At 47.5% G+C, this 19,792-nt stretch overlaps 1 protein-coding gene across 6 annotated transcripts in view; it reads left to right on the forward strand.

Moving 5' to 3' along the window:
* Nucleotides 1-18,013: 18,013 nt before the first annotated feature.
* TTYH2 (tweety family member 2) overlaps nucleotides 18,014-19,792 on the forward strand; it is a 181,700-nt gene continuing 179,921 nt past the window's right edge. For 2 of the 6 annotated variants that reach the window (XR_015058945.1, XM_085884022.1), the window contains exon 1: nucleotides 18,015-18,393. Coding sequence is in view for 4 of the 6 variants with exons in the window: in XM_085884022.1 (XP_085740148.1) it covers nucleotides 18,259-18,393 (135 nt within the window). In the remaining 2 variants the exon portion in view is untranslated. Of the gene's footprint in view, nucleotides 18,394-19,792 lie in introns of all 6 variants that reach the window. The other 4 variants (XR_015058944.1, XM_085884030.1, XM_085884007.1 and 1 more) reach the window with 4 other exon arrangements.

Raw genomic sequence — 19,792 nt, forward strand, 5'->3', positions numbered from 1 at the left:
GTGTGTCGCTAATCGACCGTGAATGCCAATAACTCGACCACGTGACTTAGGGCCCTCTGTCTGATACCATTTACCAAAAAGTCAGGTGGTTTATTTACCGGGGAACAAGCCCTCGGTACGCCTTGTTCAAACCGGATCACCTTACCGGATCAGATGCAGCTGAGCGTAACAGCCAAGAATGTACCAGCGCGAAAAACAGATCATTGGGGAATAACGTCCCGGCTAAGCTAGAATACGAACCATGCTGAACCAATGAAGGAAAAGACGAAAACGATGGGGAACCTTTCTTTACAATCAAGCGAGAAAAGGTATGTGGTATGGTGCATTGGGTTTATTGGTATGTACAGCAGAGGACAGAAATGAATTTGTGGGGTGCAACAAGAGGCAAGCAATTTATAAAAGTACACAGAGCAGACTTATCCCGTTATCACTCCTACAATCTTAACTTATGCTATGACAGGCGCCATCACATACACATACACACACACACAAACCTGAGGAAGATGAGATAGCCAGATGACCAATGCAACCCAGTACAATTTGGGGGAGATAGGAGGGAGAAATACTGGTGTCTAAGGTGTGGGAGTGGTAGGCGTGTTGAAGTGCAAGATGGGGAGTGCAGTGTCGTGCCAGAGGAAATGGGATTGCGAGTCAGTAATAATGCTCTTTTGTGCGTTCAAAGGGACGAGACAGAGGGGTGGAAAGAGAGAGAGAGGAGAGAAGATGCGTGAGGGAACAGATCCCTCACCTAGTCATGTATAGGTCTGTTTGTGTAGCATGTACCTCCGTGGGACGCTCTGCTTGAGCATTCCCACCTCGAGAGTTGGCGCATTGTCTCTGGTTTAGTCACTTTGCCGGGCTCATGGCAACATGTGCTCCACACTGCTCCTCAAGAAGAAGAACGTCTTAGTCGCACACCAACCACGAGTGAAGAGCCAACGAGGAGCAGCCAACGCAGAGACCAGATGAGCAGAGAAGAAGGTGGCTAAGAGGAGAGCAAAGGAGAGGGTGAGCAGATCGCCCTTCCTGCCACCCCTCCTCGCCACCCATCTTGCCGTGTTCTGGTGACTGGATGAGGATCGTATCAATCCCATGTGCTCACCCAGGACATTTCCGGTGAGATGCGGTTGGTGCTATTAATGTCTGTTGCTCGTCCCTGCATCAAGCGGTCCAAGTTCAACCTGAGTCGTGCAGCATGCCTCTGTTTCGTGGCGAATTGTCGCGATGCAGAGGTACGAGGGAGTGCAGGAATATTTTTCCCATGTGCGTGAGGTGTTGCTGGTCGAAGTGGTGAAATTTAGTGAGAAAGGGGTGAAGCAAGGTGAGATGCTGTTGGAAATTGGCACGCAGATTTGAATGAAAGAATGGCGCGCCATGTGTGTGCTGTACAGTATGGTTGTTCTTCTGTTGATTCCCAGCCACGGGAGGCTGTGTGGTGTGTTTGCTATTCAATCGCATATTGCATGGTGTGTGTGTGCTTGCTTGCTTGACTTGTACAATGGCTAAATGGAAAGGGTTGGATTAGAAATCAGAATGGGAGACAGAGATATAGTTAATAGACCAAGCTATTAGACCCACTCAATGCACTTCATCCCGTTAACCCACTAGACATGAGGGGAAGGTCTAACTGCACGAACACTGACAAAATAACTGCCTGGGGGTCACTGTATGTTGGGTGTCATTGCCTTAGAGGTATACGGTTTTGTAGAACCAAGCTGTTAGCAGTTCCGACTCCCAAAAGAGTGTTCATTTGTCCAATTCGCATATTGCTTGGGTGTTTCCGTGTGCATAATTTTATCGACGGCAATTGGTAATTACTTGCTAATTACTTGTTGAAGTGCTAGCTTGACTGCTTAAGCCACTTACCGAGTGCCCCACTGTCGATAGTGGAATAGTTTGTGTCCTGATCAGGATAGACAGTCGACAGTTACTACAAGTTAGATGTACGTATATAGTGCACATGGATGTGGTACATATGGGAAGATTTGTATTTGTGGGGATTCTCCCTGGGTGTATGAACATTCTATGCCCGTTATGGGCACCGTGATGGCAGATTCATCCCGTATCTTCTGGAGGTTTTATCAGGTTTTTCTTTGTCCTTGTGACTGTTTCGAAAGCATTTGGTTATTGGGTGTGCCTTATAAAGGTTATGTGTTTCTCTTTGTGAGCTTCAATGCAAAATACATTTGATAACACCCGATTTCCGAGCCGTTTTCTGTATGAACGCATTTTCTAAATTACCGAGCCAAATTTTTTTCCACCCATCACACGTGGTGGCTTTTTCTGAAGACTAATGTTTGTGCACATCTCCCTGAAACGTCCATATAAATATAACGCTGTTTTTCGGTGAAAGCTAATCAAGGTTTCTGGGTTGTATACAGGATGTAGTGATGTCGGTAATCACACTGACTCCGATTCGAACTCCGAACCCGCCGATTCCTGAAAAATTGCCGATATCGGCCAAGTACTCCCACTCTCTTTCTCTCTCCTAAGAGAGAGAAAGAGAGTGAATCTCTTCTCTCTTCTCTCTTCTCTCTTCTCTCTTCTCTCTCTGTGTGTGTTCTCCTCTCTTGCCCTGAAGGGGTGGTGAGACGTTTGCAATGTGCGAGTGTGTGTTGTTCATTATAATCTCTATATGCGGGTTTGAGAAGGTGGAACGAAGCCCTCACATCTCAAAATATCCATCTGTGTGTGTGTGTGTGTGTGTGTGTGTGTGTGTGTGTGTGTGTGTATGTGTGTATGTGTGTGTATGTGTGTGTGTGTGTGTGCCCACATGTGCAAATGTGACTTTTTCATGTGGTACATGCTTGGGAGTCTCATTGCTAAACATTTCTGTCCATACTGTTGCTGATGATTCGCCAATATGATGATGAAATCGGTCCAGCAGCTGATGGGTTAATCAAGGGAACCCGATTTCCTGATGTGGAGGTCATCATAAGGGCCTTGACGACGGATTTCCAGAGGATTCCAGATTCCAGAAGGTGGTCGTACCTGCGCTTCATTTTCACACCCACCTGTTGGAGTTGGCGGCGGGCGAAGGCATGGACCCGTTCCATACCTTCCTCCAACTGATGTGCGTAGCCCTCCCCTGGGGGTCTATCGGGACGCTCAGGCGTCGGGCCGCAGATCAAATCGACGGGAGTCCGCAGCTCCCATCCAAACATGAGCAGCGCCGGGCTGCAAGCGGTGGCTCCATGCTGACTCGTTTGGTAGGCCATTAACAAATACGGGAGATGTTTGGCCCAGTCATCCTGACGGGTGGTGGTTAAGAGTGCCAATTGTTGAATCAGGGTCCTATTGAACCTTTCCACCATCCCGTCAGATTGTGGCCTTAAGGGCGTTGTCCGGGTTTTTCGAATTGCCAGGAGACTGCACACTTGTTTTAGCAATTCACTTTCAAAATTTCGTCCCTGGTCGGTGTGCAGCTCCTCCGGAATCCCGTGCCAACATATAAAACCTTCTACGATGGCCTGTGCCACAACCCCGGCTTCTTGGTTGGGAAGGGCATAGGCCTCCGGCCATTTAGTGAAGCAGTCCATAATTATGAGGATGTATCGGTTACCTTAGCGAGTGGGGGTAGTGGTCCCAAAATGTCCATGGCCACTCGCTCAAGGGCGGCCTCAACCTGATGCAGTTGAAGCAGGGCCCTCATCCTCCATGCCGGTCCCTTTTTGGCAATACAGGCGTCGCATGATCGACACCAGTTCTGTATATCGCGCCCCAATATTGACCCATTAAAACCGCCGACGGAGCCGAGATGTTGTTTTTGTTTCGCCCAAATGGCTGCCGGGGTGGGTAACGTGCATCTGGTCCAAATTTTTGGTCTTGAATTGATCGGGGACTATCACTAACCAGGAAGGTCTTTCCGAGGGGATCCCCACCCACTTACGGTACAAGATGTCATCTCTCATTGCCAAGGTTTTCCATTGAGCCCAGTATGCCTTCGTTCGTGCTCCGAATGGGGTGACCACCCCCCCCGCCCCGTTGGGTCTCTTATCTATCCGGACCCACTCATACATGGGCCGTAACATGGGATCTTCCCGCTGGGCTGTACTCCACGCCAAATTGCCAAATTCCTCGTCTGCGGTTAGTGGCAAAATTTGGACTACCATCCGGGCTGCACGGGCTGGGAGCTTTTGGGAGGTGTCTGCCAATTGGTCCCTATCCTCGTGCCTCATGCAAAATCTTCAGTTTTCTCCCAGACAGGGGCGTCGAGAGAGCGCATCGGCATTCCCATGAGCCTAACCGGGTCTATGGGCCACATTAAAATCGTGCTGCTGCAACTTTTCCAACCACTTTGCAATTTGGCCCTCTGGTTCCTTGAACCGTAAGAGCCACTGCAAGGAGGAATGGTCAGTTCGAACCAAAAATTTCCTCCCGTACAGGTGCAGGTAGAATGGCTCATGGCAGACAGCAAAGCCAATAGCTCCTTGTGAGTAAAGCAGTAATTTTGTTCGGGCCAACTCATAGCCCGACTGAGATATGCGGTCACTCTTTCCACACCCCCCTGTGTCTGAGACAAGACTGCACCCAATCCTTCCTGGCTTGCATCCGTGTCCAGGGTAAACATCCCATCATTGGTGGGGTATGCTAAAACGGGTGTGGATGTCAAACACCCCTTTGATTTGAGGAAGTCCTTATGGCATTCCTCTGTCCAATTAAATTGAGACCCCTTCTCTGGAGACGGTGAAAGGGTCTGGCTATGTCCCCAAGTTTTGCCACAAAGCGCCGGTAGTCAGAGCAGAGACCCCCAAAAAACCGTACCTGTTTGATGTTATGAGGTACGGGCCACTCCTCTATGGCTGTAATTTTACCTGGGTCAGTTTTCACCCCATCGCAGCCTATCACGTGTCAGAGATAGGCCACTTCTTTTGTGAACAAAGTGCACTTCCCCAGGCTCAACTTCAACCCTGCCTGCCTGAGGCGCCCAAACACCTGCTCCAAATTGGCTATAGCCTGGGGAAATGTTTTTGCGTGTACCAGGACGTCATCCAGATACACCAGGCATGATTGCCATGGCATGCCGCCCAGCACATGCTCCATCAATCTCTCAAAGGTGGCGAGGGTGTTGCACAAACCAAACGGCATCACAGTGAATTGATACAGTCCCTTCCCTATAGAGAATGCCGTTTTCTCCTTCCCTGTCTTATCCATCTCCACCTGCCAATACCCACTCTTGAGGTCTAAAGTTGAGAAGCATTTGGAGCCTGAAACCGCGTTGAGGGTACCGTCAATTCTAGGCAGGGGATAGGAGTCTTTGAGTGTCACGTTGTTAAGCTGGCCATAGTCCACGCAGAAACGTGTGGTCCCATCCTTCTTATTAACCAACACAACATGTGACATCCAAGGACTTCCTGAGGGTTCAATGACACCTGCATTGAGCATCTGTTCTTCCTGTTCATCAGCCTCTGCTCTCTTGCTCCAAGGGAGCCGTCGAGCAGGCTTACGGACAGGCCGGGCCCCATAGGTGTGAATGTGATGTTTCACCAGGCCCGTACGTTCAATATCCTCGGGTGACAAGGAGAAGATTTCTATATGTGGGTCGACCAGTTTGTGTAAGGCCTCCTGCTGGACCTCCTCTAAATCTATACTACTCTGATTTACCATCTCGCAAATGGCATCAGGCCAATTCCTACTATGTTCTAAAGACCCCCTTTGTGGCCTTCCGACTTGATGTTATCGTCCCTCAGCTCTGCGACTTGTACCACTGGGGTGCAGTCTGCCACCTTCGTGCCCTGTCCAATAGTGCATGGTTCTGTGCTCATGTTAATTACCGTGACGGGCATGACAGGCCTGTCGGTGTTTACTTGGGTGTGGCCCACGACTAAGTCCGGGGTCGATTGCCCCACCAGTAGTTTGACCAGGCCACAGGGACCCTGCCAGGTTTGGTGAGCCCGCCACCATGCCGGAACTATTGCCTCGGCACCCGGGGGGATGATCACGGAGTTGGGAGCCTCCAGCGCTACCTTCTCATCCATGCTCATGCCTCCCAACAGCAACTCTTCACTACCCCTCTGCATGATTCCTCAGCCCAAGTCGATTTTGCGACCACCGGCGGTCAGCACATCTAACTCCATTAGACATGGGTCGCACACCTCCGCCACCCAAACCTCTATTTTTTTTTTTAACTGAGCCAAATTTAAGGGTCACGAAACCACGCCCTATGATGGGGGCCGGTTGCCCCGGTAGCTAGCTCCAAAATATTATTTTGCAGATGGTGGGTATCATCCCAACCGTCTACACCCGAATTAAGGACCACAGGGCTAATGATTGTGGCGCTTGCTCCTGTATCCACAACGGTGTCTACCCCCACGCCGGCAATTTTGCACCTAATCATCAAACCGCCGGTGCCAATTTGTCCACAATAAATGACCTGTCACAGCGGTGAGGGCTCTTTCCCATCTGGTTCTGCCGAACACGGCCCTATATTCTCGGCACTCATTAATTCCCCTGGGACTGGCGGGGGGGTGGCGGGGGCCAGCTAGTCCGGTCTGCTCGGGGCGGAGTTGGTAGTCTGGTGGATCAGGGTCTCTCCCTGCGTGGGGCCCTGCACTCCCGCGACAGGTGGCCCACTCGTCCACAGTTATAGCACTTAACCGGGTACAGTGCATGCCTCCAATGTTCCAAATTGCTCCCCCCTTCATTCCGAATTGGGGTATTTACCAATGGTCCACCAGGTGTCCTCCTGCGAGCCACCTGCCATGGTACAGACCCTGCTAACCGGCAGTCAACAATGTCCCAGACCATTCCCTCCAGCACCGCTCGGGTGCCAATACCAGTCCCGGCTCCAGGCTCACGGCTGTCCACGGGGCCCACCTGCCGGACAGTTATCGCATGGCGCTCGGACCCTCTGGCCGGCAGCTTCGCTGCCTCCCATCGGGCGGCAGTGTCAGCTGCCTTCTGGAGGTTTTCCGGCCAAAATGTCATCAGCAGGGCCCCGGTGTCGGTGCTCGCAAGAGCCTGGATAAAATAGTCCAGGGCAAGGTCTTCCTGGTAGAGTGCTGCCATGTTCGCATGCGCGATCCCCACTGCATGGCGAATGTCACAAGCCAAATCCCCCATTTTCTCATGAGGTTGCCGTTTTCACCCACTGAGCTGAGCATCAACAAGCTCGCTCTGCTGTTCTATTCCGAATCGATTACTTAGGGCCGAACGGAGGCCTGCCAACGTCATTGTTCCCGGGGGGCTTTATGGTCAGGACCTCAGCCACCACACCGTGCAGTGCTGCCATGAGATGGATCCCACTCTCGTCCGCGCTTCAGCCATTACCCCTGGCCACATGGTCAAATTGGGCCAAATACGCCATCAGGTCGGTCTTACCGTCGTACGGAGCTCGGGGCACCGTCCAGCCTCCCGCGGTCCGAGCCCCACTCACCAGTCCTTTTGGGACGAATGCAGGGTCAGACCCTCCAGATTCCAGTGGTGCTCTACCCCCGCGGAGCCCAAGCCACTCGCCCGGCCAATTTGTTAACCCCATCTGGGTCGATGCGCGCCCCGCACCGTCTTGTGCAGTCGACCATGCCATATTACTCGCACTCTGCACATACCCCAGCACAATCACACTGGGGGCTTGTGTTAGCCCAAGAGACTCCGGAGCCTCTGCCCCCCCCCAAACTTGGCATGTACCCTTTCGCATCATGCTCCTGCTTCACCTGGCACAGCCTTACCTTCACTGGACCCACCTGGTCACGGTCTGCTTCGAGGGAGCGTATTCTCTCCCTTTGTTCCTGAAGGAGGCCATGCTGCCCCCTACATCGGGTCTCAAGACACTCCACAAGCTCCACCTTCATGTCCCTTACCTTCCCCTCTACCTGTTTTTGCTCCTCTTTTACTTTATGTAATTCATCCTTCACCCGTTCTATCTCCCTTTATGTCTGTTAATTCCCCCTTTGCTCTGCTAAAACACTCTTTTGTCTTGTCCTCATGTTTCTTTAACCGCTTCCCCATTTCCTGGTTCTTTGTCTCACCCTTCCGTCCCATCTCTTTAACCATTTTCGTCATTTCTTCGTGTCTCATTTTACACTCTTCCTTTATGGCCCCCAATTCCCCCTTTGTTTCCTGCTGGCCTTGTTGTAAATTTTGTATCGCGTTTGTGTTTTTCCCCATCTCCACTTTTAATTGCCCTTGTCCTTTCTTTATTTCCGTCATCCCCTGTCCGAGTTTATCCACTTCTCGTCCAACCGCCGTTATTTTATCCGTCACTTCTTCCTTACCAGTCTTCATTGCGGCCCAAACACCTTCCACACTCCCCCTCAACCCGGTCATTTCTTCACGTACAGTATTGATCTCATTTGTAAAATTCCGGTCCATGTTTTTCATTTCGCCCTTTACCTCTGCCATCTCCACCTTAATTTCCTCCTGACTCGCCTTCATTGTTTGCATATTCCAATCCATTTTTTTTCATATCACCTCTCTGTTGGTTTCGCCCCAGTTCCATGTGCTCCATCATTTGTTTCATCATCTCCATCAACTGGTCCGTGTCCAATGGCTTTGGCGGAGCCGATCTGCTATGATCGGGTGTGGATCCGATAGGGATCACTCGGTCCTTTGTGAGGGAAATTTGATGCAGGGGGTGCTCAAGCATTGTTAGAGACGCGGTTGCCCTCTTTACCTCTGGGTATGGCTGCAGGGAATGATCTCCCTCAAAACTGTTGTCCTGAGCCACGGAGTCCTCCAAGATTGTACTCTCAAAACGCACTTGAACCAGCTCGTCTTGGTCCGCCATGGTCCGTACTGATAATTAAATAAAATTTGAATCCTGCTCTTAATTTTGGGGGTGGTGGGGGGGGAGTTGAGAGTTGCTAAGCACACCCCTGGCTCAAATCCCGTTCCAGATACCAAATTGTTGCGGGTTTGAATCCCGTAAATTATTTATGGGTCTATCCCACTCCTGACACCAAACTGTTGTGGGCCGGGGAGTCGGGTGAGAAAACCACTTGGTGAGGGAAGCTATCTCGGTTCCCAGCAGACTCCCCGGAATTGTAGGCAATCGTACACGGATAATTCCGTGACATGGCGGGGTTATAGACGCCAATAACTCAACAGCGTGACCTAGGGTCATCCCATCTATGGGTTAATCGCGTTACCTAATTAATCACGTGGTTTAATTACTGGGGAAACATGCGTTCGGTACGCCTTGTCAGAACCGGATCACTCTACCAGAGTGGATCACTTTACCGGATCGGATGCAGCCGAGCAGCACTGCCAAGGACGTACCAGCTAAAAGGAACCGATTGTTGGGAATAAAGTCCCAGCTAAACTTGGATTTGGACCATGCTGGATCAATGGAAAAAAGACAAAAACGAGCACGGAACATTCCTCATGATAATTATTTATTTACAAGCAGGCGAGGAAAGCTATGTGGCACAGTTAAGATTTATTGGGGTGTGTTGTGCAGAGATAGAAAGAAGCGTGTGGTGTGACAATAAACAGGCAACTTACAAAAGGGGACACAGAGCAGACTTAGGCCGAAGTCACATTTGCCACGGCGGCCGTGGGGTCTCCAAAATCTATGGCCACCAGCAATTATACAGCAATCGCAGTATTTCCACGGTCACACAATGTAGCAGTCACATATGTTTTTATTTTTCGGGTAGCCACATGGCGTATTTAGAAATTATGGAGATCGAAAACGTGGGGATGCCGTACGGTCTTTGATTTGATGTCGCACGGTGGCCTTAGTGCGTCCCTGCGGCGGCCATGGAATTTTCAAGGCAGACGCAAGGTAGCCTCAAGGTGCCCGCAAGGCGACTGCAGGGGGGCCCTAAGGCGAACGTGCGGCCAGACGGATGGTAACGAGTGGGTATATATACCAGTTCTTTTTTTACTGAAATAAAAATATAACAGTTCGGAATATACCAGTACGTGGTGCCACAGAATCCGAATTTAATTCGTTCCAGGAGGCTGTTCGGATTGCAAAAACGTTCGATTCCCAAACTATTTTCCCAATAAGAAATAATGGAGTGAATTAATCCGTTCCTGGACCCCAAGAAAACCCACTTTCAAGACACTTTCAACTGAAATCCCCCATGCTTTAGGTAAAATAAGATGAGTAAATGACCTTCGATGGCGGTATATTGTATGTAAACTGGTACAATCACCACATCCAAAGGTCACACAGGCTCGCGCTCCGGCCTGGGTTCCGATCGCTCGCGCACTCTTGCGAGCGCTGCCCCCAGGGCAGCTCATCAAACATGATGCCCCCAGAACCACAATCACTTTCATCAAACGCATCGGGCTGAGGTAATCATGGATATTTCAAATTATAACCGGTTTTTCTGTGAAATTAAATCCTTGCCCGACAGTCCGTCACACCACGTGATCGGATTGCTTTTTTGTTATTAATTAAAACACAAGATGAGGAAAAAAAAAAAAAACAGCACAAATCAAGGTGAAAACATGAGGTAAAGTAGCGATCGACACACGAGAGATGCTTTCACGAGGACCTCCTCCGACGAACTGAATGAACAAAGCGCAAAGATGCGGCTCGAACAGGTGGGGGAGACGCACGTGAACAAACATGAACGCTTCGTTGTGTTCGGTTTTTTAAAACGTATTCGGTTTTTATGGCAAAATTCATTTTTCGTTGATAAGATACTACGGCAGCCGCACGAATAACGCAAGCCCACCGTACACCCTACGTACGGTCGACGTGGAACACAACTACGTCACAACTACGGCATGTCGAATTGCATAATATATATATATATATATATATATATATATATATATATATATATATATATATATATATAATATTATATATAAATAAATATATATATATAATAAATATATATAAATTATAATAATTATAATAAATATAATAATTATAATTCCACGGCGACCCCTACGGCCTGTAAAAGATAGCCAAACGGCGTAGGGCCACCCTGAGGCCACCGCAGAAACTCTGCAGCCGCCGCACGTTTCTGTCAATTCAGAGGGCGTACGGCCTCTGTACAGCAAATGTGACTTAATCCTTAACACGGAAATAATAACAATAACAATGATCTTCTACAGTCTTACTTAAGCAGACAGGCACCAGAACACACACACACACACACACACACACACACACACACACACACACACACACACACACACACACACACACACACACACACACACACACACACACACACACACACACACACACACACACACACACACACACACACACACACACACACACACACACCCCGATGAAGACGGAGTTTTGCAACCGGGGGGGGGTGATTGAGGCTATGATTTCGGTACCTGTGCGCCCGGTGGCGAGACGTGCCACCAATACGTTTTGTGGGGATGCTCCGGGATGCGGTACCCGACAGTGGGCGCGTTGCCTCTGGCCCAAGCTGCACGTGTGGAGACTGTGCTCATGTAGGAGGAGCTTGAGTGGAGAAGGGCGGAGTCCAGAGGGCGAGGTTGTTGCAGTGAGGAAATCAGGTCGGCGTGGTGGGCGGAGTCGAGGAGGCGGAGTCGAGGAGGCGGAGTCGAGGAGGCGGAGTCGAGGAGGCGGAGTCGAGAAGGCGGAGTCGAGAAGCAGGAAACCAGACAGACCGACTGAGGAACTTCTCCGTCCTTCATTGGGCCCGCAGCTCAGGGGGAGGGGCCATACCGAATCCAAACATCATCATCCGAATCGGGCGCTCCGATTGGCCCCGACCCCCTCACGTGACCCGCCAGCTTGGGCCGGAAACGGCCTCACTTCGTTTCCGGCAAGGCCACCCCAAACAGCGGCAATATTTCGCTCCGAACCCACGAGATGACATGAATCGCCCACACCGAAATGGGCAAGCGAATCAACCTGCAAAAATCCCCGGGTGAGCAGTCGAGGGTCCCGCGCGCCCGCTCGGGCGTCCGACCAGCGCCGATCAACGCGTTCGTTCCGCGCGCGCCAACGTGGCCCACACTGTACGTTCCCCGGCTGGATCGCAGCCTCTCTGGCCGCAGAGACAAGACGTTCACCATCCGTGGAGGATCCACCGCTGCCAGCGAGAACCGAAGGTACATCATCATGGATAAATCCCTGCACGTTCCACGAGCGGCGTACGTGTCTGCTTTCGAGCACATTGCATACAGTGCGCGCGGTTCCGCCATTACGCACGTGACCAGCGCTGCATTCACACGACTCCACCAGGATGTGCGCGCAGCGAACACCAATTTGTGTCGGGTATTGAGGTTAAACAAAGAACAAGCCGCTTCTACCCGCACACTCGTATCCTGCCCAACATGGCGTGGAGTCGGCTTTATTGGCCTCTGTACGTGTTTCGTGCGGCGTGGATCGTCGTGCTGTGAACACTCAAACACGCTGTGGTAAACGAGACGAGGGGCAAGCGGGGCAGAGGGAACTGTGGATCGTCGTGCTGTGTAACACACCACTCGTGCTGCCTCCCAAGTGGTATTTGTTCGCATTCCTCCTTAATGCAAAATCAGCAATTCTCCCCAGCTTACAGTGAAGGCGCACGTGGCTGATTTACCTCAGGAATAATCAGAAAAGAAGAAGAGTGGGGATGAAATGAAAGAGAAAATGATTTAGCAACCTGAGCGATTATATCATCGCAACGCACTCCCTTGTTGTCCCGCTAAACAAAAGGAAGGGGACTATCTCCACGTATAATAATGGAATAACCGTCTTGGGACACATATCTGTTGTATGCACGCGGTTCAGAGAAGCGCAACAATATTTATTTATGTATATATGTATATGTATATGTATATATATATATATATATATATATATATATATATATATATATATATATATATATATATATATATATATATATATACAGCTGGCTGCAAAAGTAGGTATACAGTAAGGACTGTACTTGTTTTCATTACTGTATACCTACTTTTGCAGCCATATATATATATATATATATATATATATATATATATATATATATATATATATATATATATATGGATGGATATATTTACGCATATATGTATGAATGTATATTTATATTTACTAGTGCATGCCCGTACATGCAAAAAACAAAACAAAAAAAAAAACTTTCAAACCACGTGCCAGAAACAACAACCACACAGACATGATGGCCGTTCCTTCGCCACACAAACAACAACCACACAGGCCGTTCCTTCGCCACACAAACAACAACCACACAGGCCGTTCCTTCGCTCTCGCGTGCCCGTACGTGCGTGCTCGTACGTGCGGGGCCGTACATGCAAAAAAAAAAAATAATTGATAATTGTGATGTCATAGCACTGTGTCCTGTCTTGAAAAGGCACATACTCAGGTCCCCAGCGTCAATTGTGACGTCATATCAAACGAAGAAGAAGAGTTGTGACGTCAATCGTGCAAAAAAAAAGCAAAAAAATTGTGATCGTGACGACACTCCTGACGTCATAGCACCGTGTCCTGTCATTGGTTGGCAAATAAATGGCCGTAACTTGGGAACCACTTGTCCAATTAATATCAAACCTTGAAAAGGCACATCCTCAGGACCACGGCAATATTCTTGGGAAGTTTCAATCAGATCGGACCAGTGGTTGTCGAGAAACGGCGGTCGCAGACACACATACAGACACACACACAGAGATTGCTGGAATTATAGATAGACTAGTGCGGGCCCGTACGTGCGTGCCCATACGTGCAAAAAAAATAAAAAAAACTTTCAAACCGCGTGCCAGAAACAACCACACAGGCCGTTCCTTCGCTCTCGCGGGACCGTAGGTGCATGCCCGTAGGTGCATGCCCGTAGGTGCGTGCCCATATGTGCGTGCCTGTTCGTGCATGGCCGTACGTGCATGGCCGTATGTGCGTGCCCGTACGTGGAAAAAATAATATTGTGACGTCAATGGTGATGTCATAGCACCGTGTCCTGTCATTGGTTGATAAATAAATGGCTGTAACTTGGGAACCGCTCGTCCGATTAATATCAAACATTGAAAAGGCACATCTGCAGGGCCCCAGCAATATTCCTGGCAAGTTTCAATCAGATCGGACCAGTGGTTGTCGAGAAACGGCGGTCGCAGACACACATACAGACACACACACAGATTGCTGGAATTATAGATAGATGTATGTATGTCTTCTTCTTCTTGTTTCGGCTGCTCCCGTTCGGGGTCGCCACAGCGGATAATCCGTATGATCCGCATCGTGATTTGGCACATGTTTTTACGCCGGATGCCCTTCCTGACGCAACCCTGGTCGCCTCTTACGACACAGGGATATGGTACACCTATTTTGACCAGGCCATACACCGGCCCCAGTACACTGGTACTCACTTCGCCGACCTCGGAAGGATGACAGGCTGAGTCAACCTCCTGGTGTGAATTAATTCAAGTGGCCAACGGGACTTGAACTCAGGACCTTTTGCATCCCAAGCCGCTTCCCTAACCACTACGCCAACACCAGGCTAGATGTATGTATATATATATATATATATATATATATATATATATATATATATATATATATATATATATATATATATATATATATATATATATATATATATATATATATATATATATATATATATATATATATATATATATATATATATATTAGGGTGGTCCAAAAAAATGAAAGTTCGAATTTCTCGCGGGCATGTTTGCCAAATCGTTCCTGACGTTGAAAAACGCAAAGAAACAAAAAAATTAGCAGATTTGGAGGTGGTTTCGGGGTCCATCAAAGTCTCTCAACGGATTCATTATAATGTCACAATACTAATAGGAAAAATGAAAGGAAAGAGCATAAAATGTTCTCAGTGGGCAGTGGGCAACTGGCGGTCGGTGAATTTCTCCAATGGTTGATCCAAGAGGAACAGTTCCGTGCTTTTCCGTGTAGAACACGCCATACTCACTCACTCTGGGAATCAAAAAGAAGAAGAAAAAAAATTAGAGATAAAAAAAATAAAAATAAAAGAGTACTTTTAACACCGACCGACAGCGAACTGAAAGCTCAACTGACGTCTCCCTCTCTCCCACTGACGTCTTGTTCTCTCTCACCGGATGTAGGCATGGTAACTATCTCCCACCGGATGTAACTACTTCCTTCCTCTTGATGGACCCCTAAATATTTTTGGAACTGTGGCAAATTTGGCCAGGAGTATTTTCTAGTCAGGTAGAATAAAATAATCAACATGCCCCAAGAATATTCAAATTTTGAATTTTTCCCTTATGATTTTGGACCACCCACCCTAATATATGTATATAAATATATATATATATATATATATATATATATATATATATATATATATATATATATATATATATGCATGTGTGTGGGAAACCACCACATCACAAAGGAGTGAAACTGGAAATTTTGAAATAGGGATTGGTTAACGAGGGTAGAAAAGATAATGGTTTTGAATTGTGGATGATCTGAGATGGTGGTGAACAGCTGTCTTGAATAACTGGAAGGAAGAATGCGATTGAAGAGAATGTGGAAGTTGGTTCCACAGGTGGGAGAAAGGAGGAAGAAATGAGTGGAGGTGAGCAGTGATCATGGATTTAGGTGGTTTAACTAGAAGGGGGTTGATGGTGGACCATTGTTTGCCCTACAGAAACCTAGGTGGGGAGGATGTGGTGGGACAAAGCATGGAAAGAGCAGGGGTGTAAGACCTGAAAGGAGGTGGTGGAAGACAGAGAAACCACCGACCTGTCTGCAATGGCATGATGATAGATGCTTAGACTCAGCTTCATCGTGGGATGTTCCATTAATCTTGAAGGCCTTGATTTCCACAGCGTCAAGCTGACCAAGATGTTAGGCAGGGGATCCAGTCCAAAGGAGAGAGCAGTACTTCATAAAGCCATGGAGGAAGGCCTTGTCAGTGGATAAGAGTTCAGGTGTGCCAAGGAAGGACTTCGTATGATGGAGGATGCCGGCGGCTGGCTTTGGAGGCCAACTTTGAAATGTGATTTGGCCAGGAAAGATTATGGCTGATCATGAGACCCAACAGTTGAATGACTGGACTTTAACTCAACATGTGGAGATTTAAGGCATTTGACAATAATAACCCTTTCCAAAACATGTGCAAAATTCTTACATAAACGCATTTGATGTCCACCGCACGTTTATACACATACCGAACATAGACTTTCTCCTTTGTCCATTAAGGAGTGAGCGGGTCAATATCGGCCTACGTGTAAAAATCCCTGGAGTCAATGCACATTGTTTGTAATCTTATCGTAACAGTACGCAGTTTGTCATTTGTTGGAATCAGCATGTGCAGGGTTTTGGATCCATATGTTTGGATTCATTATTACCGCCACCACCGAAGATGTGTGGAGGTTATGTTTTTACCACTGGCAGTCTGTCTGTCTGTTTTTACTGTCTGTGAGAAGGATATCTCAAAAAATAGTGGTCGGATTCGCACAAAATTTGGTGGACCAGTTTTGGTGTGTCAGAAGGATGAAATTGTTGGATTTTCTTGAAGATCCGACAACTTTTTTTCAGTGATTCTTCACCTTTGAGTGATAGGGTAAAAATGATATGTAACACGATATCTCAAAAAGTTAATGATGAATTCAGACTAAACTTAATGGACGGTTTGGGTGTGTGATGAGGAAGAATTGCTTCGATTTTTGGTAAATATCTAGATCCAGATACAATAATTATTTAAGTGATTCTTCACCATTGAGAGATGGTGCCAAGAACGATATCGAGCACAGTATCTCAAAACTTTTGGACGAATTATGACAAAACTTGGTGAATGAGTTTGGTAGGTGACAAGAACAAGCTGATTCGATTTTGGTTCAGGTCCGGATGCAGTTCTGGCCTTTAAGTGGGACACAAAATGAAAACTGTTCAACCGAGCGGAGGTTTGTGCTCTCCCCAATGGTGTTCTAGTTGGGGAAGCAATTATGGCAGGAATTTTGGATTCTTCAATCTATTCCATGGTCTGTCCTATATTTCATTCCCATTTCGTTTGCTGCAAGCCTGCAAATACAACTGCATGATTTACCGCTTCATGCGACTGGCTCTTCAAACTTCACTTGGATTCACCATCCTGATGAAAAGGGCATTTCTTCTTCTTCACTAAATTTCAACACGTTTGCAAGGTGAAGGCATTCGTCACGTCTTGTTGAGTTAAATTTGGAATTATCGCCACGCTTGTCAAGGATAGGTTGGCGAGAAAGTGAAGGAGGGAATTGGATTTTGGTCAGTGTGTTATACCTCACCTGCTCTTCATCGAAAAAGACCGTGGGATTTTTAACGTTCACCAACTAATGTGAAACCTGGTGTTGGCTTAGGATCTTAAGGTCCTGAGTTTGAGCCCCGTTGGCTGCTGAATTAACATCAGGTGGAGATGACTCAGCCTGTCCTCCTTCTGAGGTTGGCGCAATGAATATCAGTGTACTGGTAGAGGGACACAGCGTCAGCGGCACAGCCGCGCTTCCAAGAAATGTAAGCTGCCATATGCAAGAACAGAAACAACTAATGTTAGCAGATGCTCATTTTGACATCCATCCAAGGGATGGCATTATGTCAACGCCCAACTGGTGAAGAATCCAACGGTTTGTAGTCGGTTTGGCACTTGAACCCAGACTAGATAGCTCATTCCTCAAGGGCAATTCCTCTACCCTGTGGCATCCCACCATCTCTGGGTGCTTTGCTCATCCAGCAAGCTGATACCACTTACACATTGGATAGCAGTATGTGTAGTTTTAACAAAAATGTGTTCTTATTTTTCAATGTACAACAATCGATGATTCTTGAAAAGCAAGTAAAAATTCAGGGGGGGGGGGGGAATAGTACTCAACCATCCTAATCCTCTCCCATTTCCCTCCCGTCCGTCGACACGTAAAGAGGAATGGTCCCTTAAGCTGAACATGAATACACGTGAAAAAAAAATAATGGACTGTTAAAATTACGTTTATTGTATTTGTTTTCGTGGAATAGATTCAGGCAGTTGCATTTTGCAGCACGAAGCCGAATGCTGCTGATGCTGATGATGCCAAAGGTGGCGCAGTTGGGGGACGTGGGTTGGATCTTCGGGTTTCCCAGTGAGGGCTGCTGCTCTTGTGCGCAAGGATTTCAGATGTGCACGAGCGCGTGACGTCATGATGACGCGCGGAATGAGAAGAGAGCATCACGTAGAGGAGTGAGTGAGAGAGAGAGGGAGAGTCGCTTCGGCGAAAGGGGTGAAAGCGGCCTCGAGGGCGGTGGGAATCGGTGGACGATGGTCTGAAAGAGGGAGAGGAATTTCCTGGGAAGAGAAGAGGGTGATAAAGCTCGGTGCCGGCGGTCCGCACACAAGCGATGCGCAGGCGTTCCGAGGTGCTGTCATGGCACTCGCAGGGACGGGCACCAACTACTCGGCACCGTGGTGGGTGGCGTGGCTGCACGATGTGCCTCGTGTTAACCTGAGGTTTCGCAGCGTTCCCGGCCGCTTCGAGCCGCGCAATGACGGATACCTACAGGTGAGAACCCCCGGGGTTGATTCACAAAGCTTTGATTGTGTCAATTGTGTCATTGTGACGGCTCTCAGTTGATTGTTTCACACCTGAATATCTGTCAACCTATGAACCGTGTCTGCCATTCAAATGGCGACGAAAACAGGAGACACGATGAGGATGTAAATGCACTGTTTAGATTTCCCACTTAGTAATGCTATTAATATATAATTTATTCGGATATTTCAAAACAAAATGTAAACACCAAAACATACATATGTATATTTACTACTACCGCCCGAGAGGGTGGGGTCATTTAAAACTTTTGTTTAATGAAATTAACGATATATTCACTTAAAGTTTCATTAACTTTAAAAATTAAACATTTTCATTTTATTCCTCCAATCGGTGTGGTTCGAGCCTCCCGTGTTACCTGTTCATGATTCTGGTTCATGTTGACAGTTTTCATCCAAATGACTGTGGTGAAGGTCAATAATCTGTATAATCTCAATTCATATGTGTCATGTGTGTACTCAAACATCTAAAACTCCTCATTAGCATTTGGTCGTTTGACTTACACAACCAGTCCAACAACACTCTGTCTTTATTCACAGAAACGAGCGACAAGTGTAAGTATGTGATAGAAGTTGGATTCGTGGTAGTCATGAAAATGACGAAGAAGAACCTGTAATAATTGTCAACAACAAACGCCCCAGATTAATGGAATGTCTCATGCTTTGATGGGCCTCTGGGAGCACGAAGAGGAAAGTAATAGACTACCTTTTTAAAACTGACTTTTCTTTATTTACTAAAAAATTTTTTTACCATCGAAGGTGAAGGAGGTTATATTTTCACCCCTGACAGCCTGTTTGATTGTTTATGTGCAGGGTGTCTCAAAAAGTTGTGGACGGATTCGGATGAAACTTGGTGGACAGGTTTGGGTATGTGACAAGGACGAACTAATTAGATTTTGGTGAAGATCCGGATCTGGATACGAGAATTATTTAATCTTTAAAGTGATTCTTCACCATTGAGAGATTGGGCCAAAAACGATATAGTACTGTATAGCATGATATTTCTAAAATGTATTGGGCCCGATGTGTTATTGTGGATCAGGCATTACATGGCGGAGATATGCGCTCTACCGAGTGCCCTTCTGGTTGGCAATACAACTAATGTGAAATAAAATGAGACTGGGGAATTGGTTTTGTTGTATAAGAATCATCACTGATTTAGTGATGTTTGAAAAACAAACTATTTTTGTTAAGGTTAGGTGTGTGTGTGTGTGTGTGTGTGTGTGTGTGTGTGTGTGTGTGTGTGTGTGTGTGTGTGTGTGTGTGTGTGTGTGTGTGTGTGTGTGTGTGTGTGTGTGTGTGTGTTTTTTCTCAGCCTACACTTGACAATTACCCTGGATGCCCCTTAAATC

Source organism: Eptatretus burgeri, chromosome 1 (assembly GCF_056783735.1).
Source record: "Eptatretus burgeri isolate ZD-2024b chromosome 1, Ebu_testis_v1, whole genome shotgun sequence".
In the NCBI taxonomy this organism is placed as follows: Eukaryota; Metazoa; Chordata; class Myxini; order Myxiniformes; family Myxinidae; genus Eptatretus; species Eptatretus burgeri.